The sequence below is a fragment of the Letharia lupina genome (genome assembly GCF_014066315.1).
Source record: "Letharia lupina isolate WasteWater1 chromosome Unknown contig_2, whole genome shotgun sequence".
NCBI classification, from domain to species: Eukaryota; Fungi; Ascomycota; class Lecanoromycetes; order Lecanorales; family Parmeliaceae; genus Letharia; species Letharia lupina.
Window position 1 is genome coordinate 2603115 of NW_023502971.1, and position 27325 is coordinate 2630439.

Here is a 27325-nt window from a genome sequence, read left to right on the forward strand (position 1 = left end):
GTGACGCTCTTGACTATGATCTCGAGTGGTTACAGTGTACTCAGAAATGAGAGAGACAGACCCGCGTCCTTCGGGGGGTAGCAGCAACAACAGCTTGTCAAGTCCAGACACCCTTACCCTTCATACAACCACGCTGATTCCTCTTCTTCTAGCTTCGGCCGTAACTTCTACGGCTTCCTTCCATTACCCCCCTGGTTATGTATTGAGGTCTACAAGCTTGCGTTCGTCGTCGACCGCAACCACCAGCAGAGGCATGAAATTCGACGACTCGTTGGCGGAATGTCGCCCAAGAGCCGCTGCGAAGTGGAGAGAGCATCAGATACTCTCAGAATATGTTCAAGAGAGTCAACGCGCTCCGGAGGGAACACCTACACTGCCTATCGTCTTCACTTGTTGATAGGATCATCTCGAGGCAGCGCCAATCTACTACAATGCAATCCCTTGGAAGTTCCATTCGAGGCAATGGCTGGAACGGGTTTTGGAGACTCTGGGGACTAAGAACAAGAATCAAGGTATTGGCATAGGAAGATTAGAAACCCTTCAACATTCACCTCGGATGATAGAAAGCTGTCAAGTTCTCGCACCTCTCTCGGCTCGACAAGAGCAAATTCTCTTGAAATAGACCTTTCAGCGCCATGTCCTCAGGAAATGCCCCCAAAGTCCTTTGACTACGGATCACAATACTACTTGGACTTACCCGAAGTCATCGGGTCAAGAGACGACGAAGACTACGGTTAAAAGAAGAGAAAAGGGTGGTATTATCTTCACACACCGTGGCAATTGAGGCTCTTCGGCAATACAACTGGTCAGGAGAGGCAGGACTTTATCAAAGCTATTTAAGTATCACGCGACAATGGCCGATGAAATGCCGAGACTCAAAGATAGTGTCATCGTGCGCCTGTTGAACAATGATTGAGGCGCTTTGTGAGAATCCACATCTTACACGCTTCGCGACAAGCTGGAGTCTTTGAGAACAGGCTTGCCTGCTCCCGGAAATGCAGAGCTACAGGATCCTAGTAACGCTGCTGCAAATCACGTGCCTTTCGAAGAAATGCTCCAATGCTGTTATGAACCGAACGACCTGGAAGCAGCCTAATGCATGTGACACCTCCGGCGAAGCATCTTCACCGCCGGCACTTTCGGAACAGTCCTAGGTACAGCGTTTTGACGAGAGCATGCCCAGGGCCGCATTGCATTGAATTGTATGGCGTTTAGCAATATATAGTGATATTGATAGTAAGAGATTCTACTTGGATAAGATGCTCTCTGGTGTCACCGCGTCGCATTAAATGTAAAACGGCCCGAACCTGTCAGATGTGGGGCTAGCTGAAATGAATCTAGCGTCTTGGTCAAGCCCCGATTACCGATTACGGTATCCAAGGAAGTGTGGGGGAATTTGAAGATGCATCAACCTATTTATGCAGGAGTCTTTAGATAGCTCTACTGGAACGCTCTGTATTTATGCAAGTAAGGTAAAGTAGGTACTTGAACGCTAAAGCTGCAGATTTGACGGAAAGCAAGCGTGCCTCAAGCCTGACGTTGCAGCGGAAGGGGGCGCTACCCGCTATCGTGCATTCTTTACTGGAAGGCCAACCGGCTGAACTGCGCTGTCAGCAGGATCTGTTGGGATGGCAGAGAGGCCGCCTAATAAGCGCCAGAGGAGTATGAGTTACCGCCAAGATGGAACAATCGACGGCGATGGACATTCTAACACCACGTATGTCCTATCATCCACATCTATCCGCTTTAAATATACACCTTTGCTTTTGGCGGGACATCTCCTTCTACATTTTACTTCATTTGAACACGTCACACTGCATTTCGGCCCTGTAGCGCTTCCGTATTCGAGTTACAGACATGTCTCGGCAGAGTGCATGAACAAGACCGCGTTTGAACTGCACCGCGGAAGGCGGAAGGCGCGCCCATCATTATCATCATCATCACCATCCATCCTTGCTCGCTTTGACACTGCGTTCCTTCTTCTACAACACCATGTCTCTTCTTCCCTAATTACTCGAAGTTTCCCCAACAATCCTCTCCCACCATGCCCGAGCGACGCACCCTCCGCTCTCGCAACACTCTGACATCTCATCCTAGTCCTCCTGCACCGCCAGCATCCACGCGCCCACGACGTGGTGCCTCTGGTTCAACGGTCAAAGTCACTCGCGATGAATCCAGTTCACCCGATGAGTCTAGAAAGGCTCTACGCCTTACGGTCAAGATGCCATCAAGTAAATTAAGAGAGGCTATGTCGAGCAGTACTAGCTCACGGAGTCCTAATCCTGGAGATCAATTGACCGGAGCGGAGATACTTAGCGGTCCCCGATCTAGTCGTGCGAAGAAGAGCTACGTGGTGGAGAGTGAGAGCGACGATGATGAAGATGACGAGGATGAGGAAGTAGAAGCCAGTGACGATGAGCAAATTGAACAAGAGGACGAGGAGCAGGATGGAGAAGGTGAAGGAGAAGAGGACGAGGAAGAAGATGCGGAAGGAGAAGCTGAAGAGGAGAGTGCAGACGAAGACGCAGATGCTGATGGCGACATCGACATGGACGAAGACGCCGACGACGGCCAACCGCTACCTGCACCGCCATCTATTCTCAAAGTCAACGGCCCAGCAGCGAAAACACCAGCAAAGCCAGCAGCAAAACCGACTCTAACCGTCACACCGGCTCAAGATGCCAAAGTTAAAAGCGTAGAAGCTAAGGAAATGGAGATGGAGGACGATGACGAAGAGCTTTCTGAACTTTCCGAAAATGACGACGAAGAAGACGCCGAAGGAGAAGAGGATGCCGAGGGAGATGACGATGTAGACATGGAACAAGAAGATGAGGGTAGAAGTGATGCTGGTAGTCGTGGCAGTACGCCTGATGTTAGCAAGATGACGAAGAGGCAGCAGGGCAGATTGAATCAGGTGGTGGGAAGCGATTTTCTTCAGTTACCTATGGGTATGCATCGTTTCCGACGCTTTTGTCGTCTCTTTCCTGGGAGCGGAGATACCTTGGGAGCTGATCAAAGTTGGTGCAGAACCTCAAACAAAAAAGCATCTCACCGCGGAAGAGCATGCCATGCGCCGCGCTGAGATGGCCCGACGACGCAAGAACCTGAGCGAGAAGCGCAATGAAGAGGAAAAGGTACGTCTCGTCTCCCTCACGGATCTAAGCCCCATCACCACAATCACTCCCGCCATTACCCAACCTCCCTTTTTCTCTCTTCCGCACTTTCCCTCCGAATCCCATATGCATTCCTCTCGGCCTCTCACTATCCGTCCTATTATCCACGCTAACGTACCCAACAGATGGACACAATAAACCGCCTCCTCAAAAAGCAAGCTCCCAAACGCCGTGGCAAAATCTCCGCAGCGGAAATCACGGCTCAAGATCGTGGAGACGACTCTGCGTCTCCACCTGAGGAGGAAATCGCGCCTGCTAATCCGGTCTTTGTGAGATGGATTAGTAATCGCGATGGGTGCAGGGTGGGTGTGCCAGGGGAGTGGTTGAGTGGGCCGGTTGGAAAGGTGTTTGGAGGTGGGAGGGCTGTTGAGGAGGTTAGTTAGGGCGAGGTGGCGGTAGTAATGGAGGGGAGGGGAAGGGATGAGGTAGAGAGGTTGGCAGTGGAATTGTTTGTAAGAGTCTTGACTATGGAAATAGCCGGAATTTAAATGGAAAAAGTTGAGACCGATATTGTGGAAAATGGACTTCGTGCCGGCACTGAAATTAAACCTGCTAGAATGACTATCGAAGCCAAACACCATGCCATATCCGCTCCAGAGTGACCGCCTTCCCCCTAAGATGTCCACTAGCCAAACAACCACTCACGCCATCACGGACCCCTTTCAAGAAGACGGCCTACCAGACCACCACGTACGTTGAAAGGTGAAATCGCCCCCACTGCCGTCCTAGCATCCAGAGAGCGATGCGTCCCAAACGGTACCGAAACCCACCGACCGCTCCTGTCAAAGTGATGATGCGTCATAGATCATAAATACCAGTAAGATACCTATCGAGTCCGGACAGGGAGTGCAGTGCTGCGTCGTCGTAGATGCATATGCGTTGCGCCCCGGACGGAAAGAAAGAGCAAGATCGATGTTGGGTGCGCGGCCGAACGATCAGGCGTGCGCTAGGCGTGGAGCCGAGATGCGGAAGGGACGGTATGAAGGAAGTTTTGAAATGAGCGTGGATCCATCCGTCCGGTGGCCGGCCACTGGTGAAGGATGTGTGTTGTAGAAGGGGGTATCTTGGTGCCGGGAAGAAAGAAAGAAAGAAAGAAAGAAAGAAAGAAAGCACCACGGTGCCATCACGACGGCAAAATCTCCAAAAAAAAAAGGCGGTGACGCGAGTCTCGGTTCCGCCTTCCTCCCTCCCTCCCTCACATCAGCGCGCACGTTCCCACGGACCCACTCCCGCCACCGATCGCCTTGCGTCGTCCGTGGCTCGATGCCGAAGCGTAGACGTTGCGGTAACTCCAGTCGAGGTCGAGACAGCTTCTTTCTCCCTTGAGCTGGTCGTGTTGGCGGGCGGATGAGCGGTTCTTCGCCATCTTTTTCGTCTCGGGAGAGAGGGTGGCTGCTGCTGTCTTTGTGGCGAAGGAAGGGTTGGAGGGCGCTTTTTCGTCGGAGGAGACGAGCGTGGAGGAGCTTGGGGAAGAGGATTCGGATGTGAGCCCATCGGACTGCGTGCGGTTGGCGAAGCTTGGGGGTGCGGAGACGGAGAGGTGGTGGTGGTGAGTGCGGGGTGGTTGTTGAACGGTTGGGTGGCTTGAGCGTTCGGAGGAGCTGGAGCGAGATGGGGTGGAGCCGCTTGAGTTGGTATCGGAGAGGGAGGAAGCAGAGTGAGTTTGGCGGTGAAGAGGCATGACTGCTGGTTTCCTGATCCTGAAAATGTAAGGTAATATGCTGTAAGGATGCCGAAATGAGGCTGCAATTGATGATTAATGGGATCCTGGGTAGGGTGCAGGACCTCAAGGATTGTCAGTGTCATCGCTCTCAAGACGGTACGAGCTCCTGCTATTTGGGCAAACGGAGCATACTTCCTGGTCTATGTGATGCTAGATCACTTGTAGAAGCTCGTCCTAGAAATTAGAGCTGAAGAGCTGGTATCTTATGCAATGAAATCTAGGGAAAAACGCTGCTTCGAACCAGTCGAAGGTGGTCTATGCTGTTGAGTCGCGAGTAATGGTTTTATGATTGCAAATGCTGATAAGTTTGAAGGTAAGTGAAGATATTGCAGAGAAAAGAAGAAGCTTGGAAGGATTGATATGATGTGTGATAAAGAGGGAGAAGTTTGTAGTAGAGCAATAGTGAGTGTTCAGAAACAAAGATACTGATTTTCAGCTCTGGCGCATCTGAAATATCATACATAGGCATGAAGCCAACATATTGCTAAGACACTAGACTTCATGGCCCATGTATCGTCGTGAAAAAGCTGCTTCGGTCCGAGGTGGAGGAAGTTTGTGGTGGTAAGAGAAAGGAAGTGGACGCTTGAAGGACTCGATGCCTAGCAGGCCTACCCGTAATTACCATTGAGACTTATTGACAATCTATTTGTTGCTGTCAATGAGGAGAGAACGAAAAGTGTCACTCAATCGCAGGCCGTTCTTACGGGGCGGACTCCGCTGGAGGCTGTGAATCGAAGCCTCAAGCCCTCGTAAACCATGCCTTGGAGCATCCCGAGCCCTATCACCTGCAAGTAAGAGGGTAGTAGGCCCGGTCAAATGCAGCTTCCCGAAGCTTTCAACATGAGCAACCGGCTTTTTGCCCATTCACTAGGATGACTAGCTGTAAAGAAAAGCAAAATCTCTGGAAAAAGCAAATATTCCGCGGCTTTTTTACGGTACACTTCTATAAGAGGTGTCCCGACCTACTGCACGTGACGGCTATTCTCCTGCCCACTCGGGCGAACAAAGGGCGCATTTTCACCACCTGTCCCGGAAGCAGTACTTTGCGTCGGCCTCCAGTGTGACATGGTACTCGCTGACACTGATTGGGACGTTGGGGCCTGCCGAGCCTGTGGGCTTGTAGTAGAGGATTCCAGCCGATCATTCTCTTGACCACTGAATGTATTATTAAGAGGTTGACGTCTGTTGATGGAATTGGTGCCATTATTTCTGCCTGCCAGAGATGGATCCCTGGACTGCCGCTCTTTCAGACGATCCTCGGTGTCTCGTAGGCGTGCTTCGAGGGCTTGGAGTTCTTGGGTCTGTGAATCCACTGCTTCTTTTCTAACTAGTGTCAGCAAACCTTTGAAAGACGTGAACCATATGCTAGGATAGGGGGCTTACTTCAGCTGGACTGACTGGACTAAGCCATCGAGGTTGCTGTCCATCGCGAATGCATCGTTGAGATCAGCGGAGAAGTCCCTTGCAATCATGCTGGCAGCTCTTAGCAAGGGGCCCAGAGCAATGGCCTAGCAGTCATACGATGTTGGCCGCCCACTGGGCTTCCACTCTCCTTCGTCGTTGGCCATGATGCTCTTGTTCGTTTTATTGCGGGTGAGCTTCCCAAAAATGCTGAGCTCGCAGAAAGAGAAGCTCAAAAGGGAAAGAATGCGCAGCGAAGGGATACCAAGTACACCACTTAGGGGCTGCTGGATTTACAGATATGTAGAGGTCGTCAATAGGTAACCGCTGAAACCGTTGAGATGATTAGCCATCATCGCTCCCAGGATGTGAGGGGTGGCTTGCCAAGACACATGTATGTAATGTACCCCGATATCTCCCCCTATCAGGTCTAGGGTGCCGCCGCTTTATACTCGCGTAACGTGGGTGAGAGTACGCTACTCGTAGTCTGAACAATTCGACGTGATTGCGTCCCAGGACAGGAATAATAGTGAACCCCCAATCCAATCATGCGGAACTCGTACAGACGCGACCCCTTTAGCGGGTGAGCTGAGAGTCCTACAAGTACGCCAAGTCTCGGATAGATTAACGCCGTGCCCGAAGACGACACGTTTGGATGGCACTTTCGTTGGGCTCAATATCCGTGCTCGTGCAGGCAGCCAAAGTTCTCGGAAGGTACAGCACTCAGAGCTGAAAGTTATATGAGATGCAAAGCGGCGGTTCAGCTTGTGCGTTTTTGATATTGCTTGACCCTGATGTTATTTTGGCTTGACCCGACTGAAAGCAACACGCATATTGCATAAGCAGCATCTCCAGCATTGCCATGCACTTGCAGCTTACGCACTCCGATTTGGCACCTTCATTGGCTGAAATCTGAGGCACACGGCAAAGAGAGATCGCATTACATGACCATCCAAATTCATGTTATTCCGACCAGACCAATCTCAGCCTCAACCCTCCATCCAAGACATATCCACAAATGCCAACGCCATACTTACACATCCACACTTCGCATCTATTGTTTTTGAGTGGCACGAATACCAGCCTCATACATACACGTATACCCACTCTGTATCTACTGTATATAAGTGGCATCAACGGGTCCCATTTCCGTCCGCTCTCCTATCTGTACAGCTGAAAATTTCGGCCGAAGCCCGCGTTAACGGTTTAAGTAGAGCCATATGTGCGGTGCAACGGCCATAGAATCACCTACACAGCTGTACGATATCTCTGTCTCGTTCGATGTACCGACTAGCATATGTTTCAGATGTATAGGATTCGTGCAATGACATACTTCCTCTTGATTCACAAATGATGGAATTGCCACCTCCTTTTATGCAGGGGCTGCTGTGGGAAGCCTCGTCATGGGAGTTTCAATCGTTATGCGGATCGACGATCTAAGCCTGCAGGTACCACAATCTTGCACTTGTAGGTGGAGTAGCTGACTTCTTGAGTACCGTTCCTTTGTATTCTTCCGTTGTTAATGACAAATTGCTGGCTTACAGCGCCGCAACAAACTTGCTCGAGTTTGGTTTCATCAACATCGCTATCCAAATCAAGTAGCTTCTGCGATCCTTATCCGAGGTTCGTGCAGGATACGGACGGCAACGAACCCAGCCGTGTCATTCAACGATGCAACGGTGAGGGATATGTAACTTGGACGATTGATTAGGTAGGGTTGCAGGAGGCAGAGATTACGAAACGTTTGAGGCCCAGGTGCATGCCGGGTGGACCTGATCACATCGCAGGGTTGATGGTGTGGACAGTGCTCGAGAGGATCCTGCATATCTCAAAGCTCCGACAAGTATAAGAGAGGCCTCACTTCCCCATTGTTCAACCCATCATCAACACCACAGTCAAGACAAAATCCGAACAAATCCAAGCAAACACTCCATTTCCAAGCACCAGCTTCTTCACCCGCAGTCCTCTTCTCTTACGCTCATAAATCGGTCTCTTCCATAATACACATCTATCATCGAACCCACACCCTCCTACCATCGCCCAAAATGCGCTGCACAGTTGTCGCCCTTCTATCCACCGCTGCCTTCTCCCTCGGCGCTCTTGCCCATCCCTCTCCTCCCCAACCCGCCGCCATCTCCTCACCTCTCGGAAAGCGCTACCAAAGCGGCTGGTGCGGCGTGCACGTAACGCAATACCAAAAAAATGAGGCCGGCAACTCCGAGTACATCCTAGACGTGACCCTCTACGACGCGCTGCAAGACCAAGTGGGCGCGGTGACGGGACTCAGCGCCCCGGGTGGCAGCTACCAGGACATTGACAGCCAGCTTCCGTATGTGTTCGAGGTGGAAGTTGGAGCCAACGATCAGCAGCCTGTGATGTTTATGTACAGCGGGCAGGCGTGGAGTAGTCATCCTAAAGGGCAGTGCAGTGTGGGAGGGTTCCAAGATGGTAATCGCGATATGGACTGTGGGTTCAATTGCTAGAAGAGATCGGAACGCCAGACGCAACATAGTAGCTGGTGAGCTCGTCTGATGGGTTCCAGGATGCAAGGCGGGTCCATTGATGACAAGGTGGCCGTTGTTGAGGACACTGTTCTGGATGTTGTGTCTTTTTTGGCGGCACCCTTTCGGTGCATCACACTCATTTGCTTTCGACTCGAATATTGTAATTTTGTTTCGCAGCACGATATCCGTGCACCACACTCATTTGCTTTCAATTCCTACTTCCTTATGAAGGGGCTATGATGGAACCTACTCAAGTTAGTCACTATGATACATTCAATGCAAACCAAAAGTGAACCTCCGTCGCAACTTTCATGATTTGCTTCGATCATCTATATTTGAGAACATCTAGAGGTACGCCAACGACACCAGCTCGCTCGCTAAAAGCGGCAGCCCTGGAAGTCCCAAACTGAATTGGGGGCACCGGTGAACCGCAACCGCAACCTTAAATTTCCCCCCAACGTCCAGCCCTATGACTTCGAGGCATTTGCTTGGGCTCCAAATTTGCATCTCAACGTACTCTACATGATTTCCACGCCAGCCGGAAAGCGTGCCTGAGCACATACCTTGTTCAGCATTGAAATCATATCCGCAATCCAGGGAGACTATGCGACTGACGTGTAAACATCTACATCACAATCCTAGCCCTTCGGGTGGCTGCACGAGGGTAGCGTCTGCGTAAAGCAGGTGATCTGGAGATTGCGCAATTGCAATATATCGTCCCCCAAACCGGGACTTCTGCGCCTATCAGTCGTTGCCACCGCACAGTTGCTCATGCTTAATATCCCTGATCATGGGCCTTTTACGTTGCATCTTCGGCTAGGACCTCGAGCGAAGATGTTGTCATTGGCAAATTCCAAAGCGAATAGTCGAGCTGGACAACTTCCCGTCCCAGCTCAACCAGTCGTCTCTGCAGCGGGTAATCCGTGGTCACATGAATTCCTTCTGCCTGGGCCAATGGCGACGTCAAATCAGCCTCGCCGAGATAGAGGGCTCATTATGAGACTGCAATCGGATTCGTAAAACGCAAATCTCTACCTGCTCGGGTTTCTAATCATCGCATTGGCTCTTCGGCCTGATGCTCGGCGGGGAGATTGTCCTATTGCATAGTATTACACTCGAAGGGAGCAAACAAGATTAATATCATGAACCTATGCTCTCCTGGAGTGCTCTTTGTGAGGACCAATTTCACTGTAGAATGTCTAGTGTACTCGCGGTACAAAGCATCAACGGCATTCTGCACTAGTGCGCGCCAAGCGCTTGATGATGAATATTAAATAAAGTACTCTACAACCTCAACTACTCCATGATCACCAGTCGGGAACTTGTCCACAGTATTTGCAACCATCTGACGTGTCATACTGCATGAGCAGAGCATACGTGGGCTCCTGTCTTCATCACCTTTTCGCATTCGTTTGCCAAGATGGAATCCGCGGCCATGTTTGTGAGGTTGCCTCTGGCTCACACCTGCCCGGAAAACTCAAGGCGACATTCCGCTACCCTTATGAGGGAGTTCGCTGCAATTATGCTGTGAGTGCAGCAACATCAGGAGAGTGGTCCAACTGACTGTTTGCAGGACGATGAACAATATCTCCCAACGTGTCACAGAGGGTGTCTCCCGGACGATGGAGACTCTACCAGGCAACACGAACAGAGAGCTTGAAGTGAAGAGTCTTGCTCAGAATCTGACCAGAGAATTGTCATCCTCGCTATCTCTAGGAGTCCCACGACCAATTTTTGACGCCCTCTATCAGTCATTTTCCGGAGCTGAATTCCAAGTTGGCCTCCAGAGTCGAAGTCAAAATTACTCCAGAGTGTCATGAATCAGGACATCCCTTTGACTATGAGGGCACGTCACAGCCAAGCCCACCAGTATCTGGATCAGCGCAGTCCGTTGGCTCCTATGACTTCTAAGAAGATCCTCACAATGCCTTGAGGCAGTCGGAAGGACAGAGTGTGGATACGGTTGACAAATGTTGCGTCTGCTCTACCCTCGCCGGCGAGGAAGAGCTTATTCGACAACTTGTTGTCTCAGGGCTGTTGGATCAATCTCTTTTGAAGAAGGGCCGCAAGAGACCGGAAAGTGCTGTCTTTGCCAGGCACACCAGCCTTGGTCAGATTCACGATGCTCAACAGCACCTTCAGATGGTGCCTCTGGCTACAAGGCCCATTTTGCTATTGAAAATGATCCAGATGAAAAGGATAACAAGGTAGAAGTCACGATAGACAGGGCGAATTCTGTTGAGCCAGCAAATAGCCTCTCTGCAGGCAATGCAGTTGCTGATGATCCACCACATCTTCTCGACGGTTCAAAAGCACTGGCGGCTATTACCGCGGATAAGACCGAGATCCTTGGCCTGTCAGAAGTTTCCTATGATATCGAGACAATGAGAACAGCAGATGAGAGACGCAAGCGTTCTATGTATGACAGATGTATCAGTTTGGAGGATCTGAAGAGGTTCTCGAGAAAATACAGGCTTCACACACCTGTGCCTAAGGATCTAGACTCCTTGCGTTCCAAAGACACGGCTAGGCAGCAAAGTCGCGGGCTCGTAGAGGACGCTCAGCTTAGGGCGCCCGGTCCATCGGCTCCAACTGTTATTGCCAGTATGGCTTCTACGATATCGCAGGTCTCAGCAGATTTGAGACAGCAAAACCTTGAAACGGAAGAGCGAGACAATCACCTGCTTACCAAATTGCACATACTCAAGCTCATCGATGAGGACGTGATCTGTCACCTAAAAGGCGTTCACAAGGAGGATGTGTTTGGTTTTGTTCTGTTTGCACTCAAAGAATACTGCCCGCAAGCGATTCTTCCACTGAGCCCAAGTTGTGAAGAACAGGAGCGTTACCCTTTCGATTTGCTCGGAGTGTTCACCAGACACAGATTTGATGGATGGCATGAAAGACTGGCCTCGAGCCTTCGAGTCCTTTGTATTGACTACTCAGTTGAGAAGCTACAAAGTCACTGTGAAACACGTCCAAATCGGTACCATGAACATTTTGGGGGGCTTCGAGAAGTCCACGGCAATCCAAACGCTGGTGAATGACAATAAATCTGTTCTCAAGTCTCTCAAAACTCCAGCGAATATCGAAGGGATTTGCTGAACAAGAAGGTTATCGGTCTCAAGCCAATCGAGTATACATCAGTCACGATCACATTTTCCACTGCCCAGCAGGCTAATGAGGCCATCGAACCCGGAAGTTCTCTGGAGTCATGAGCGCCGTCTTTGCAGAAGGCAGGGACCACATCCTAGTATCACACAATGTCGCAACTGCCGAGCGTATGGTCATATTTTCAAAGATTGCTCTTCAGCGTCTGGCTGCCACGCGTGCGCTCGGATGCATCTTTCGACAGCTTGCACCCATGATCCCTCTGCCAATAAAGCATGCCTGAAATGCGCTTTATGCGGTGGTGCTCACGTCGCAAAGAGCGAAGACTGCGAGTTGAAGGAAGGTTGAAAGAAGCCGATTACGGCTGGAGAACCGCTTCTACCCCATCGGAGGCGAAAGGGCCGAGCAGGGCGGGACAGCAAGCGCTGCTTGAAGCAAAAGAATGGGGATATGAAAGATGGACGATTGCCTTGATATGGGTTGCGCTTTCGCTGATAGCGTTTACAAAGAAAACGACTTGTGCTTCCAGAGCCTACTCACGCAGCATCGGCGAGCCAGCTGAAACCCTGGACGGCGTGGGATAGAACCATTATGACTATTGTGTACGGCATATGTAGCTGTCAGCTTGTGTCAATCTGTTGGAGCATGGTGGCAGTCCGGTATTTCAGACAAAGTAGTGTCAAAACAAAGTAGTGTCAGAACCAGAGCTATATCAACACAACGTTCACCTCTCGCAGTTATCTAGGGTAGTAGTTATTCTAGCAGATCCAAGAATGTCTCAGGTTGATTCCCTCTCTCTCCGTACGGCCCTTCTACATTATAGTCGGACGCGTCCAAAAGCGGTTTCTCGAAATGCCAAGGCTTTGTTATGACTAAGCATAAATTCTCCAGGAAAGGTCAATTTAACGGGCGCGCGACCAAGAATACCGTCACTAGAGTTTGAGGTTTGAAGGATTTTGGTGCATCATAGGAGGAGTGGAGTTTACCTATATAAGGCAGACCGAAGCCCGACTGATCGGGTTCTTGGGTGCCTTGATCGAGTGTCGAAACCCCTCTAGCGAATCAGCTTGCGCGACAGCTCCGTCCACGAAGAATGGAAGATGATGGCACCCGGTGTTCACACTCCTCTCGAGACCTTACTGCTCTTCCAGACACTACATCCATTCACTGCCAATCCGCCCTCCTTCGGCAAGATCTCCGACACCCTGAAGAACAACGAGCTTCTTCGAGAAAGCGATTCCTTCGAGCTCAACCGTCTTGAGCCGGACGCCTTGAAAGATCTATACCTTCGCCTGCTGAAAGAGGAGGCAAAAAGCGAAGCTAAAGGGCGTGATCAGGTCTTTCAGAAGAATGAGCAACCCAATCCGCGGAAGCGGAAGCTGTCAAGTCCGCCCTTGGAGACTGTCGACGAGGCTCTGCAGTACAACCACCTACTGCCTCAAATAGTCAACCGTTTGTACTTCAGGTACCGAGATCATGCTATCAAGTCAATTGAGGATGAAGAGCGGAAGTACAGGTCGCTTCAAAAGGAAGTTCAAGAGATAGAACGAGGGGACTCGGATGGACGAACTCAGGATCAAGATCTTAATTCAAGACGGGACTCGAGAGGGGTATCGTCCATACAGACACTGCTACGACACGATGATGAAGTGGACAAGTCACAACGAGGAACTACATCAAGACCGACATCTGCACATGAGCTACGGAACGGCCTGGTCGCGGAGGCCCAGACAGGCGCATCAGAGCATCCGTATGAAGCACCTCCGCATGGCCTCAATGGCATTCCACATCCTCCGCAGGTAGCTCCATCAGGAGGTGGTCAGAAGATGCCAAATGACTACAAGAACCCACCACCGTTTCTGCCGCCTCCACAGAGCTTCAACCTTGGGAACCTATCAGGCTCACCAAATTCGGACATGAACCGCAGACTGCCCCCTCAGAATCAACCACCAAATGGCGTCGCACCTTCACCAAGTCCACGCTTAAATCAAACCCCATTTCCCGGACCAGAGCGCTCCTCAGCCTCGCCCCTCATAGGCGGTAGAGTTCTACCGCCACCACCGGGAATGCTCCGCTCTTCTGGATCACCCACTGGACCTCTGGATGCTCTCGCAGATATGGCTGGTCAACAGTACCGAGCAAATCCTCCTATGCCATCCCCTCGGCCTCTTCAGCACCCAGGTCCACAACAGCACCCTAACCAGCTTCCCGCGCCGAGGGGTTACATGCCAACTGACTATCCGTACTATCAGAACCAGGCACCCTATCATCCGCCATACCCACCCTACGGGCAAGGGCCCCTGCCTGCATATAATCTTCCACACGGAGGTTTACCTTACCAAGGTCACGCTGCGAGTGCTGTGCACGGGTCACCTTACGGCAACACGCAACCTTACCAACCTCCAGTGGGACAGTACCCACAGCATCCTAATTACAATCAAAGTCCTGGATACTACCAACCAACACCAATTCAGACACCTCACCCTCGTAATCATGTATCTCGTTTCGCTGATCAGCATACGCCATTGTCAAATGCATCCGGTAGGCAGCGGCCGCCCAGACCGACGCCTATTGTTACCTCTACATCTTCCACAAAATGGAAAGATGTCGATACCCCTGGTTCCGTGCGACCTGTCGGATCACCTGTTGCACCTTCTTCCAGAGAGATAAGTCCAATCAGTGACAAAGAGCCATCGCCTTCACCGGATGCTGCGCAGACTCGAACGCGGGGCGCTCAAAGCCAGAAGGAGCTGCAAGCTGCAACCGACTCGCCTAGCGAGCGGGTACGAGCCAAACCCACTCGGGGTGCAGGAAGAAGAGGTCGTGGAGGCCGAGCAGGCAGTGTAGCATCCTCGACAGTTGCAGACTCTACTCGAGCTCGTACTCGAAGTCAGTCCATTGTCTCTCAAGCCGACGAACTTGGAATGGACAGTCAGCCCACGTCAACCCGCAAAATCAAACCCGAACCATCTGTCGCTTCAGGCCATGATGATGACGCCTCCGTAGCCTCTCAAACCGCCGACGAAGCTCGTAAATCCACAAGACAGCGCCGCGGTACTATTCGTGGTCTCGAAAAGGTGAACGAAACCGGCAAGCCGAGCTCGAAGCGAAAACGTGAAGAGGCAGCCATTTTACCACCTCCTTCCCCTACACCTGACTCATTCTCGAAACCGGGCCAAGTCCTCGCCAGCCGCAACTTCGCCCGTATCTCGCAGACTGTCATGAACGATGTCATTCACCACAAAGTCGCTAATGTCTTCGCCAAACCCCTTACTGAGCGTGAGGCGCCAGGCTACAAAGACCTCATTTACCGACCTCAAGATTTAAATTCCATCAAAAAGGCTATAAGCAACGGCAGCAAAGCAGCCAACGCCGCCATTGAGGATCTTGCTCAAGAAGGTTCGTCTAGCGTCTGGATACCTGAGTCCCCGGATGTGATGCCACCAAAAGGCATCGTCAACTCCGCGCAGCTGGAGAAGGAATTGATGCGTATGTTTGCAAATGCAATCATGTTTAATCCTGATCTACCAACCAAACGCGGCTTTGGTCCTGCTTTCCGGACTAGACAGCGTACGTCGGAACTCGGTGCTACGTTTGATGAAGACCGAGAGGAAACAGAAGAAGTTATAAAGGGAAAGCAAGACGTGAGTGTTGTGAAGGATACGAGGGAAATGTTTGAGACGGTTGAGAGGAGTGTGAGTGCTTGGAGGAGTGCAGAGAGGGCGGCTGAAGACGATGGGAAGGGAACCGTTGGAAAGCTGCGGGGCGGCGGAGATGAGGCTGGAGATGAGGAGGCGGATGAGCTGGCAGGGGAGGAGGTAGTGGGTAGTGTAGAGGTTGATGAGGGGGAGAAGAGGACGAAGAGGAGAAGGAGATGATTGGGACTCTGTGAGACGATCCATTACCTAGAGGTCTATGCCCTGTTCAAGTGGCGATGTTCCAATCATTCTTCGAACATGCATACCAAGTAGTCATCATCGCTGTGCTGAAAGCCGTAAACAGTTGATCAATTGAATACGACAGATAGGACGTATCGTATAGTGCTTGGCGGCGTGTGGCGCTAAGCCTATTTGAGGTTCTGAGCGCCGTCCAATATGTACGTGGAGCTTTGAGGACACACCCCGAGGGGCCGAGATTCAAGGTTGACGATATCAAAACCTCAAATAGGCTTAGCGCTCCGACTTAACATCCGCTCCCGCTAGTACTTCTTCATCCTTGACGACCGACGTCTTCATAACCACACCTTCAGCTCGAAGTCATTGCCAAGTACTCCCCAGAACCAGCATGAGTTATGCAAGGGGCCTCTTGACTCCGGTGCTTGTTACATTAGTTGGGGTCGGCACCGGTAGGCAGACCTGGTCCCCACCCGTTCCCGAAAATTGCCAGCTGACCTTTGTCCAGGCATCGCAATATTTGACCCAGCATTCAAGCAAGAGAAAGAGCAGAAAGAGCAGGAGCAGTATGTATAGTCCAGTCTCAAATCATATCTGCCGGCTACAAACCAACATTTCCTTCGCAGAATCGTCGAATTCAAAGAACAGCACGACCCTTCGCCAGAAGAGCAGATTCGCAAGACGGAGGAAGCTGTAGCAAATGCTGGGGGAGCTACCACGGTACCCAAGGATACGGAGAGGTGGTCTGAGGTTCAAACCGGTCAATTCAGTAAGCCAGTGAAGACGTTCAAGTGGTCTGAGGTTCCGCTCGACCAATACAGTACTCCAGGGAAGTCATCATGAAAATTAGGACATCGTGGAAATATGCCTGTCTAGTTCGCACGAACATCAGCCGCGTTGCGCCGTGATCCTCTCGCCGTTCGCTCCAACATACCTTCTCTCCTACATCAACGACAAGTTCTACGGCGGATCAAACCACCGTTCTATCTCAACCGCACTCCTTCCTACTACTCCTTCCTACTACTCCTTCCTACTACATCATCGCCCAGTTTTGCAGGCCATGGACCCCAAATGACGCCCGAGCCCTCCTTACCATGTTTGGCTACTCGTTCATATTCGAGCTCTGCACTTTGCGTCTCGGAGAAGAGGGACTATGCCCACCGCTTCCATGACAAGCTCTTCCTGGAATACAAGGTCTTAGATGATAGATTCGGTGGTTCGTAGGGCATATCTGTCAGGTATCGATTCCACATAGGGGAGAAGATTGTATCGGGAAAATCGTGCAAGGCTCTGGGGTGGCTTGGTATCAAAGCTGGCGACATGACTTGAGTTGCGGAGGTGCAGGTGGTGAGCCATATACAGCGGTGGGCAGCTTAGGCAAGGACCCTGCTGTGGGACGAATCGAAAGGTGGCTCAGGAGTTAAGCGCAGTCAATGATAGTACTCGGTGACGCGATGTTTGCACTTGTCTATTACGACACCGGGACAATTTCTGGTAAGACAAGATGGGAAACGGACCATCATAGTTGAGCAGTATCTAGAGGGATAGGCGGGCCAGCCAGGAGATTTCTCAGCAAATGGAAGGAGCAGTGAGAGGTTTCAACGGCGGAAGCCCGAGAATCAGAGATGGTTCGGCAGCTTCAATGAGTGCTTCAACACAATACATGCTTGGCGTGCCTCATCAGTTCACCCGTCATTTTACCAACCTCACCAACGCCATCCCTCCATACGTATCTCCTAGTGCTTTTCGCCCAATGCTGACTTCAATACTCTACGCCATTGACCGCACTTAATCCCAAATCACGCTCAACACCACGGTCCGTGACCGATCATTCTCACCTTATCCTCATCCTCAAGATTGCTCATCCTGCATCACTGCGAGACTCCAAGCCAAGAAACGGCCTAGGATTACGGGAGCCTACCATCATGAACTCTACGCAAAACCACACCATCTCCCGTCGCAAACAAAAAAAGGCCGCTAGAAAGCTCAAGCGCGCCCAGTCCAGCAGTATGTCCACCCCTCGTGGGACGCGTACCAGCCAACTGATCAGCTCCAGCGGTACGTGCTAACGCAGATGCTGCTCTACGTAACTCACGTGCCGCCCGCCTCCACCACATCTTGGGGAGACCCGGACGCGGGGGCCTATCAGCCAAGGGCGCCGAGCAATTACAACAATTCTTCTCTAAAAAGGTCCCCGAGAGTAAAAAGCCCTCGTTGCGTGAGATGGATGCTTCTGCGGCGATGATCATGCTGCAAATGGCGGCGGAGGATGTCGATGCTGGGAAATTGACTCATGAGGAGTTGAGGCAGCTAAGTGAGGATAGTCTGATGGCGAGTAGAGCAGAGTATGGAGGAGGAGGAGGAGACGAGGAGGACGGGAAGGCAAAGGGGGACAGGGGGACGGAAGAGACAATGGAGGCCAAGGGGGATGTGGGGTCGGAGGAGGGGGAAGAGCTGGGAGACGAGGACTGGGAGCAGGGTGGTGTCGCTTTGGCCAACGATTGGTAGCCATGCATAGGAATGGCCAGACAGCATCAATTCAATTTCATGACCAGCGCGAATGAAGACTGTAGGAACTAGTAAATCGTGGATCCGTAAGAGGCCACTGGCTGATGGTGCCGCTAATACTTGGCCGTGTTGACCATTTTTATTAAATTAAGGTTATATATTATTTAAGTAACTTTTCTTCCATCGAGCAGTATGGCCTAGTGGTTTACACTGGAACACCCAAGTTAAAACTGATGAGGCCTTACTCGTCCAGCTTTGGCCTAGTACAGCATTGCCACTAACGTCGGTTCGAGGGTTTGCATCCAGATGAATATGCACAGTCTTTAATAAAAGCTGGAGCTCCTGTAGTCTGGGTGATTTTCCTTTTGCTCCTCGGTTCGACCCCGACTGTTACCTTTTTTTTTTTTTTTTTTTTTTTTGTCTTTTTTTCTTTTGTGAATTCTTTCAACATGAGCAGCGTCACCCACCCACCCACACCACCACAAAAAACTTATCAATGGCTTCTTCACTCGGTCAGCCAATGGTGTCGCTTTCATTTCCTACCACAACTGGATTTTTTGCTCCTTTCGCTTGATGCTGGCTGGCCTTGAGCCTCCTCGTCTTGGAAACTCAATTCCCTTCAGCACTCGCTTAATGTCACCAATCACAACGCGGCAGGGAAAAGGTCTCCAGCAAATTTTTGATCAAGTCGTCTCTCTCGGACAGAATATAGTGCATGCGCGACCATCTCCTTTTACGGCTGCTTCAATCCATATGTGCGTGCCACTTCCTCAATGCTTCATTCCCTCTCTCTTCTCCTGCTCCTCCCTCACACACTCATCGAACCGTACATAGCTCCCAAACCCCTCCATATAGCAACTCAACACCCACATCCACCACACCCTACTGAAAATCCTAACCGTATGCTTCTCCAACCTGCTCTTCGCCATCCACACTGCCTCCCCTCCATGCACCACGATCATGAACCAAAACAGCGGTGCTTGAATGGTCCGGCAGAAGTTCGCCAAGCTCGGGACGTACTTGAATAGTGCATCGTAGAGGATCGAGCCGGGTTCGAAGTTGGCGCGGCGGCAGAAGAAGATGTGGGTGAGCGCGCAGGCGACGAAGACGACCGTCATAAAGCCGCGCGGTGGCTTGTACTTCTTCACCGTGATGTTGCTAGCCCCCAGGCCGGCGACCGCTTCAGCGTCCATGGCTACCACTCGCGGTCTAGCTTCCGACCAGGATGTCATGGCAGGCTTGATGGGTACGGTATGAGGTGTGCCGCTGGAAGAGAGGATGGTCAGGTCGGTGAAGCTGATGTCGGCTAGATGGGCATTACGAGCGGAGAAGCTGGAGAGCTGGGCGTAGTACTGGAGGTAGCGGATAAGGGAGTCTTGGTGATCGTTGTTCATGTGGGTGATGATGCGCTGCTTCGCTGCTCCATCCGTGCTCTTGGAGGGTTTGTCCGCCATGGTGGTTGTCGATAGACAGTTCTTTGCTGAATTGTCTGAGCGGTGGAAGGAGATGGAGCAGAGCTTGGGAAATCGAGTCGTTTTCGAGGTTATTCAATGTGGCGTCTCCACGTCATTCACTGCAGTCTTGATATCATGTCCGGGCGAGGAAAGCCTTCAATAGATTCCTTACTGCCCACCAACTTCCAGGCTCTATAAACCATCATTCCGGTCGGTGATGCCCAACTAAATCCACATTGCCTTGTCTCATTCAATCTCTTCGTCGCACTGAGCCATGGGCAAACGTCGGAATGTCCTTTCCTGGCCTAGCGGCTACGAAATCGCTTCGACGCCTGAACGTTTCATTCGCATCTTCTGAAACTCTCCTATCGCCAGCAGTAGACCCGGAAGATGGCCGCAGCCGTTACGTTATACGTGGTCGCAACGGAGCCTATTTCTGGTACCTGAATCAATCATGCTCCATCGAAGGCCGTATTGATGGCCTGAGCCCTATATGAGGACTTGCAAATGGACTGTATCTCTCCAACCCAAGATATCTTTAACGCTCTGTTGTGGTGCAATGTTTGGCGCATCTATTACATTTGGGCCTGTTCTGATGTCTACGGTCTCCTCAGACAATTGGTCTGATACCATTGCTGTTTCGTTTGCAGCGCACGTTCATCACTGCCATCTTTCATTTGTCCAAAGTTGCGCAAATATTATGTATGTGAAATCCTAGGCATCGCATACGACGCATACCACTGTCTCGGAGACTGAGCTTGCGTCAGCCTCTGCCGTTTGACTGTAAACGCGAAGAAGCGATAGACGATAGGCTATGCAATGATCTATATAACCTCGAATGCCTTAGCACATCTTTTGGCCTGCATATGACCGACAGTCTTTTCTGCACTTTATCCAAAAACTTTCGTTTGATCTTTTCTGAACGGTCTCTCTTTTTGCATCTGGTATATTTGCAATACACCGTCTGATCGTGCAGCCATGAAGTCCTCGGCAGCCCTCTCTCTGCTCTTCCTCCTCCCTAGCATTCGTGCCGCCGCTGTCCCCCAGCTCATTGGCTCTGAGCTCGAAAGCACCTCTAGCTCTCTCAAACGAGACACCTCAGGCAACCTCGTCCCTCGCTCTCCCCAACCTGGACCCTCCGAACCAGAAATCCAAGGCAGCAAACGTGAAACACTCCCGGAGGCCGCTGCCTCCCTGACCGATGACCCATCGCTCGGCGTTTCCTTGAATCTCAAACGCGACCTCTCAGCCCGCAGCCCTCAAGGTCCAGCCTCCAATCCTGGCGAATTCATCGACGTCGGTCTCTCCCGTGTGAATCCTGCTAACCACCACTCCCCTGCAGACTCTTCCTCGTCTTCGTCTCCTGCGGACAATGGCTCAGAGGGGTTTGACCCTAGGCTTATCGACGGAGCCTCGAAAATTTCTCATGACGAGTCTCGCGAAATGCATCATATGATGGAAGAGGACGAAAAAATGGAACACCATCGCCACCACAATGGCACACGCGACCACAATCGGAATGGCACGCATCACGAAGATAGAAAAGATGGCATTTTAGCCGAGTTCAATGCTCATGGCGAGCACATCGTCGTCTACAATGGCACGCACTACCCCAACGGGACGAACTATAGCCCTGCGAATGAGACCATGGACGGGGGCAAGATGTTAGAAAAAGTTGTCGTCGATGGCGATGAGGTTGTCGTCTACCGCCAGCCATGGAACAGTACCCATTATCTCCATCACCACAACCATACTGAGGGACCGATGCCTACTGCTACTGGAGTATGGCTTCCTTCGGGAACAGGATGGATTCCTAGTGGGACGGGAAGGCCGCGCCATCATAGGAAGGTGCCGAGTGCTGCCTACGCTGGATTCAGGGGCCCAATGGCGAAGAGAGATGGCAGGGTCAGCAAGGACGATGAATACTCTGCAGGAGGAGTCAAGTATGGGAAGTAGCTGGCTGAGTAAAGACTGACAGGGAAGGTCGGTTGTTGGGGATGCGGGCAGGTGTTGGAAAAAGGATATGTTGGGGCTTCCAGATTAGACTATAGAGGCTCGGGCTGAAGTTGATGAACTGTGCGTTTGCATCATACGCTCACTCAGAATTAAAAGACATTCGATCTTCCACCGACAAGAGATGCTTTTTCTCGAATTGAAGCAACGGCGGTCCTCGAACTTCGCTCATCTCGCCCTAGATACACTCTTGAGGAGCCTTGTCGCGAGCTCAAACGCCAAGGAGCAAGATGAAATTGTGAAAAGCCCGAGGTGAGGCGACGTGTGAACATTTGCGCCGTTTTACTCATCAAGTTGAGTCTTCACTTCCATATGCTCTTCATTCGTGACTCACTGCTGCCTCGTCGCTACTTCCTACCCCCCCATTTCTTTCAAGGACCAAAGTAAATGCCCTTGAGGTCTCTCTCTATGTGTTTTCTTTCCTCTCTATTTCATCATCCACAATCGCTACCAGTGCTACACGCGTAGCACATCCAGCCATAGGATCCATCAACCAAAATCACAATGCCGTCAGCAAGCGATCCGTACCCGTTGGCACACCCACACAGCTTCCCAAGAGATCCTCCGACGTTGCCATGTCATGGACTCAGGCCGTCCAAGGTGGCTCGGCTTTGCTTCGTCAAATGACCGACGGTGGTCCGCAGAGCGAGTTTCGGTCCTACGCAGACCTCGCGGATAGTGGCTGGAGCAGTTTTCCCACTGACGGGGCGACGGATACGGATCTCGAACCTGCGCTGACCGCGTTGGGGGCGGCGGAGGGCACCTATGGTAAGCTTTGTCTCTTCTCTTCCCATCGCACCATCGTCTGGCTATTTGGCACGATGCGCCATGCAACACGATTCATTCATACATATGCTAAATGAGGTTTCACAGTGAACATGATGCAACAAGACGATTTCAAACTCCCTGGATCGAACATTGAACATGTAAGTCATGAGACAGAAAATCTTGGTCTAAGCAAATGCTAACATACCCCCTATCTAGCCACCTACCTACGCGCAATACCAGCAATACTACAACCCCACCCACGGCCTCATCATCGCCGAATTCAACTCCAGCCCCCAAAGGACGCACAAGGGCCCCGGGACCGTCCACCCCGCCCTCAACAGATGGTCCGACGTCGTCTACCTCGTCTGGGCCGACCTCTGCCGCGACGAGCCCGACGCCGTGAAGAACATCCGATGCTTCTTCAGACACCACATCAGGACCGACTCTCCGACCGTGGGCGTCATCGACGAAGCCGTCGGCGGAGCGGGCAAGCTGAGTCCCTGGCCCGGGGTGAGGTTCGGCACGGATACGGAGCGGGGGAAGGCGCTGCTGGGCACGGCGCATGGGTATGGGGTCGCGTGGTTCTTGGTCAATCATCAGGATAGGCTGGGGAGGAAGAAGGTGACGGCCGTGACGGCTTTTCGGACGGGGGATTCTGGGACGGGGGGGTTTTATAATCTGTTCCTTGAGGTCGGGGATGCATAGTTTGCGTCAGTATGTGAACCTGGATGGCTCGGTAGATCTGATATGCCGGCCTTACGTTGGCTTCTAGGTGAGATATAGTGGAAGTGCTGCGTTGCTGCATATTCGTAATATACTAGCGTCAAGAGAAATATCTGTTGCCGGTTTCAATTCTTCGCGGCCAATTGCTCCTGGCGCCAAGAACCGGGAATATCCCGCCGATAGCGCGCTAAAACCTCGGCCCTACAGATTTTGCATTGCAACCAGCGACCAAATTGTCCCTCAGAGATACCTGTGCAATGATTTCCCAGCATTGGCTCAGAAACATTCTTTGCAGCAAAGTACAATCCAATGCATTCGCAATACGAACGCTCTCCTCAACCACCAAGCCCTCAGATGACCTTGAAGCTCTCCTTGCCAAACCCTCATGGTCCGTAAAAACGCTTTTCACTCCTCCAAACTCAGCCACCACCCCTACGCCACAGATCACCCAGAAACAACTGCACCACCTGCTCCGCCTCTCCGCCCTCCCTCTCCCCACGTCCATAGCTGAGGAAAGCCGCATGATATCCGATCTCCAATCGCAACTCCAGTTCGTGAAAGCCATACAAGAAGTCGATACGGAGGGCGTGGAGCCATTGGTTGCGCTACGGGATGAGACTGAGGAAGGCGAAAGGGAGAGAACGATTGGGTTGGAGGAAATGAGGGGGGAGTTGGAGAAGGAAGAGGTGGTGGGGATGAGGGGAAGGATTGTGAGAAGGAAGGCTGCAGAGGCGAAGGGGGAGAGTGGCAGAGAGGGGGGTGAAGGTTTGGATCTGCTGGCTCAGGCTCCACAGAGATTGGGGCGGTATGTTGTGGTTGACACTGCGAAAGACTGAGATACCACGAGCAGCGATACTTTTACGCGAGTCAAGCCGCGATTCCAGCGTTGAATGGGGTATCCCGGACCTACAAGCTACCAATTTCTCGGCCCCAGATGCTTCCACAGCCTGACGGGCGGGCGTCTGCCCCTTCCTAACCGAGTTCGCTGGCTTGATCGAACCCGAACCTTGGAAAAGTTCTTGGATTCAGTCTCCCACCGGCAATGCGGTGACAGCCAACGACCACGGTTGGCCTTCAGAGCTTTGGCCAATTGCCCGCCTGCTTCGAGACTTCAAAGGCTTGATCCAGGGATCCTGCCTGAGCATCCTAGCATATCGCCCAAGGCACGGTTCTCATCCAGAAGAGACAGCTTCTCACTACGAAGATAACCTTGCCAGATAAGCCTTCCCTGCTCGGCTATCGTTGGGTCTGCCGAGTTCTTTGGATATCCAATCGCCAATCTCTGCCACCTTCTCAACGTCTACTCCCGTGATCGCGCCAAGGCTATGCAAGCAATGGAGGAGGTCTTCTGTTGCAACGTTCCCAGTAGCGCCTTTCGAGTATGGACAACCGCCTAGCCCACCGACACTGCTATCGAACGTCCTGATGCCCTGCTCTAACCCCACCACAGCATTGACAAGGGCCTGTCCGTACGTGTCGTGGAAATGCAATGCTAAGTCCTTGGCGGATATCCCAGCTCCGAACAGGGCTTTGAGGAGCTCTTGGGTCTTCGGTGCTGTGCCCATGCCAGTGGTGTCTGCTACAGAGACCTCATCTGCGCCCATTTCCAGCAAAGTTGCAGTAATTTCTGCCACCTTCGCCGGAGGAACGTCAGGGCCTTCATACGGACAGCCAAGCGCTACCGATACGTAGCCACGCACTCGGATGTTCCGCGACTTTGCAAGGGACACAATCGGCCTACATCGTTCCAGTGATTCTGCGATCGTGCAATTGGTGTTTTTTTTGGAGAATTCTTCTGTCGCTGCCGTGAATAGAGATACCTCCATTGAGTTGGAGAACGCAGACGATTTGTTGGGCTGTACCGAATTGTCCTTGCCTGATGTGTCTGAAGACATCTTATTTGGATCTTCGGTTGATATCATCGGCCCCTGCTCCCCTGTCTCTCCGTTCTCATCTGGCTTTAGTAACGGAGGTGTTGTAGGCATCTTGTTCGGGTCTTCAGATGAGGTGATGGGAGCATTGTCGGCGTCCGAGACCTTAAGGAAGTTCTGGAGGCCTTTGAGATTGGGGACAAGGAAGTTGAACGCAATCGGGGCTGGTGCAGCAGGAGGGTGGCCAAGGAGGTAATTGAGGACTTCTGATGAGTTTGCCATCTAGTTACAGTCGCAATACCGTATCAGCAATTGCATATTGAACAGCGGTTGTAGTTTTGGAGTACCTGAGGCACCCATTTTGGTGCAACAAAGGATCCAGCCTCGATATCCCTTACACCAGTCTGAGCTAGACGCCGTATGAGCTCAATCTTAGTCTCCAATGGTATGGACGTCGATTCATTTTGTAATCCGTCGCGTGGACCGACCTCCACTATTCGTACCTCTCCTGTTCTTCGCTGCATGCTCGTGGAGAAGACTCGGCAGGCACACCGACATCCCAATCGCCTTCCGAGCCCGGTGATGGGCCCAGTATGAAGCATAGTAAAAGCTTACCACCGCGAAAGGGGCCAAAGCGTAGTTGTCGGCGTCCTCGAGTTCGCCGGAGTTGCGGGGCGACTTGGAATTCACGGTCACTACCCGGAGAATAAAAATTCCAACCCGATTTGTAACAATTCGAGGGAACAAAACACTTCTGGAATATATAATTGCCAACATGGAAGACGATCGGGCCCAGGCCGACCTCGGCGAGGCGATAGATGCTGAGCTTGGTGCAGAGAAGCAGGAAAAGCAGAAATATCCAAGGAAAAGGTTCATTGGGAGAAAAGAAGCAGCAGAACGAGCGGAGAAGAGGGGCGATGCGAATGGGACTATCGAAGACAGTGGGGCTATTCAGGGTGCGCAAAGAGCGTCGGAAGTCTGCGAACGGATAACTGACACTCTGCAGTCGCACAACCAAGAAAGACGGCCAGAGCGCTCAACCAAGTTCCTTCAGAAATACTCAACGATCTAGAAATCAACGATGCCATATCTCTTCTACCTCCGAATTACTCCTTCGAAATACACAAGACAATACATCGAATACGCACATCTGGTTCCAAGAAGATAGCCTTACAATTTCCAGAAGGCCTACTGCTATTCGCTACCACCATCTCAGACATCCTTACCCGATTCTGCCCAGGGACCGAAACGCTCATCATGGGCGATGTGACGTATGGAGCATGTTGCATAGACGACTATACTGCTCGAGCCCTTGGATGTGATATTCTGATACACTACGCGCATAGCTGTCTCATACCAGTGGACGTCACAAAGATCAAGACTCTCTACGTCTTTGTTGATATAAGCATAGACACATCCCATCTCTTAGCGACCCTAGAGCGGAATTTTCAGCCGGGCAAGACCATCGCCATGGTAGGGACTATCCAATTCAATGCCACTCTTCACACTGTGAAGCCCGTCCTCGAGCGCGCCGGCTTTAAGGTCTCGATTCCACAAATTACGCCACTCAGCAGAGGCGAGATTCTTGGCTGCACTTCGCCACGTCTTTCGACCGATCAAGCGGACCTCATCGTCTACCTGGGAGATGGCCGCTTCCATCTCGAGTCTGCCATGATTCACAACCCCTCGTTACCCGCCTATCGCTATGATCCTTATTCACGAAAGCTCACTCGCGAAACGTACGATCATGAGGAGATGCATGATCTACGCCGACAAGCCATCAAGTCGGCCAAAAAGGCCAAGCAATGGGGTCTCATACTCGGCTCTCTCGGTCGTCAAGGAAATCCCCACACTATGACTATGATCGAACATACCCTTGATGAGCGTGGAATTCCATTTATAAACCTGCTGCTGAGCGAAATCTTCCCAGGGAAGCTGGCAATGATGAACGATGTCGATTGCTGGGTGCAAATAGCTTGCCCCAGACTGAGCATTGACTGGGGCTACGCTTTCCCCAAGCCGTTGCTCACGCCTTACGAAGCACTCGTTGCTTTGGAGGCAAGGGAGGATTGGGGCCATGGTAATCAAGGCGTTTATCCTATGGACTTCTACGCTAAAGATGGCTTGGGAAGAACGAAGGAGGGCGACGTTGGGCCAATGGTCGCTGCTGAGGTTTGAGGAAA

General features: G+C 51.7%; 11 protein-coding genes across 11 annotated transcripts; 7 read left to right on the forward strand and 4 right to left on the reverse strand.

The window, feature by feature from the left end:
• Positions 1 to 1628: 1628 nt before the first annotated feature.
• On the forward strand, positions 1629 to 3556 carry HO133_004804 (uncharacterized protein; the record flags this gene model as incomplete). The annotated part of the gene is made up of 4 exons (XM_037295717.1): positions 1629 to 1717; positions 2098 to 2948; positions 3028 to 3134; positions 3299 to 3556. The coding sequence occupies 4 exons, from the start codon at positions 1629 to 1631 to the stop codon at positions 3554 to 3556; spliced, it is 1305 nt and encodes a 434-aa protein (XP_037157718.1).
• An 812-nt stretch (positions 3557 to 4368) lies between these two features.
• On the reverse strand, positions 4369 to 4854 carry HO133_004805 (uncharacterized protein; the record flags this gene model as incomplete). The annotated part of the gene is made up of 1 exon (XM_037295718.1): positions 4369 to 4854. One exon carries the CDS (start codon positions 4852 to 4854, stop codon positions 4369 to 4371), a length of 486 nt encoding a protein of 161 aa, XP_037157719.1.
• A 1004-nt stretch (positions 4855 to 5858) lies between these two features.
• Positions 5859 to 6368, reverse strand: HO133_004806 (uncharacterized protein; the record flags this gene model as incomplete). The annotated part of the gene is made up of 2 exons (XM_037295719.1): positions 5859 to 6219; positions 6280 to 6368. The coding sequence occupies 2 exons, from the start codon at positions 6366 to 6368 to the stop codon at positions 5859 to 5861; spliced, it is 450 nt and encodes a 149-aa protein (XP_037157720.1).
• A 1974-nt stretch (positions 6369 to 8342) lies between these two features.
• HO133_004807 (uncharacterized protein) lies at positions 8343 to 11848 on the forward strand (the record flags this gene model as incomplete). The annotated part of the gene is made up of 5 exons (XM_037295720.1): positions 8343 to 8680; positions 10308 to 10328; positions 10375 to 10576; positions 10612 to 10687; positions 10935 to 11848. The coding sequence occupies 5 exons, from the start codon at positions 8343 to 8345 to the stop codon at positions 11846 to 11848; spliced, it is 1551 nt and encodes a 516-aa protein (XP_037157721.1).
• A 339-nt stretch (positions 11849 to 12187) lies between these two features.
• On the forward strand, positions 12188 to 15790 carry HO133_004808 (uncharacterized protein; the record flags this gene model as incomplete). Its single annotated transcript, XM_037295721.1, has 2 exons — positions 12188 to 12487; positions 12971 to 15790. 2 exons carry the CDS (start codon positions 12188 to 12190, stop codon positions 15788 to 15790), a joined length of 3120 nt encoding a protein of 1039 aa, XP_037157722.1.
• Positions 15791 to 16196: 406 nt separating this feature from the next.
• HO133_004809 (uncharacterized protein) lies at positions 16197 to 16648 on the forward strand (the record flags this gene model as incomplete). Its single annotated transcript, XM_037295722.1, has 3 exons — positions 16197 to 16257; positions 16314 to 16371; positions 16432 to 16648. 3 exons carry the CDS (start codon positions 16197 to 16199, stop codon positions 16646 to 16648), a joined length of 336 nt encoding a protein of 111 aa, XP_037157723.1.
• Positions 16649 to 17730: 1082 nt separating this feature from the next.
• On the forward strand, positions 17731 to 18313 carry HO133_004810 (uncharacterized protein; the record flags this gene model as incomplete). The annotated part of the gene is made up of 2 exons (XM_037295723.1): positions 17731 to 17812; positions 17862 to 18313. The coding sequence occupies 2 exons, from the start codon at positions 17731 to 17733 to the stop codon at positions 18311 to 18313; spliced, it is 534 nt and encodes a 177-aa protein (XP_037157724.1).
• Positions 18314 to 19083: 770 nt separating this feature from the next.
• On the reverse strand, positions 19084 to 19767 carry HO133_004811 (uncharacterized protein; the record flags this gene model as incomplete). Its single annotated transcript, XM_037295724.1, has 1 exon — positions 19084 to 19767. The coding sequence occupies one exon, from the start codon at positions 19765 to 19767 to the stop codon at positions 19084 to 19086; it is 684 nt and encodes a 227-aa protein (XP_037157725.1).
• A 978-nt stretch (positions 19768 to 20745) lies between these two features.
• HO133_004812 (uncharacterized protein) lies at positions 20746 to 24107 on the forward strand (the record flags this gene model as incomplete). Its single annotated transcript, XM_037295725.1, has 6 exons — positions 20746 to 21710; positions 21880 to 22032; positions 22235 to 22548; positions 22654 to 22706; positions 22765 to 23114; positions 23567 to 24107. 6 exons carry the CDS (start codon positions 20746 to 20748, stop codon positions 24105 to 24107), a joined length of 2376 nt encoding a protein of 791 aa, XP_037157726.1.
• Positions 24108 to 24467: 360 nt separating this feature from the next.
• Positions 24468 to 25666, reverse strand: HO133_004813 (uncharacterized protein; the record flags this gene model as incomplete). The annotated part of the gene is made up of 2 exons (XM_037295726.1): positions 24468 to 25424; positions 25490 to 25666. The coding sequence occupies 2 exons, from the start codon at positions 25664 to 25666 to the stop codon at positions 24468 to 24470; spliced, it is 1134 nt and encodes a 377-aa protein (XP_037157727.1).
• A 251-nt stretch (positions 25667 to 25917) lies between these two features.
• HO133_004814 (uncharacterized protein) lies at positions 25918 to 27320 on the forward strand (the record flags this gene model as incomplete). Its single annotated transcript, XM_037295727.1, has 2 exons — positions 25918 to 26098; positions 26149 to 27320. 2 exons carry the CDS (start codon positions 25918 to 25920, stop codon positions 27318 to 27320), a joined length of 1353 nt encoding a protein of 450 aa, XP_037157728.1.
• Between the last annotated feature and the right edge of the window lie 5 nt (positions 27321 to 27325).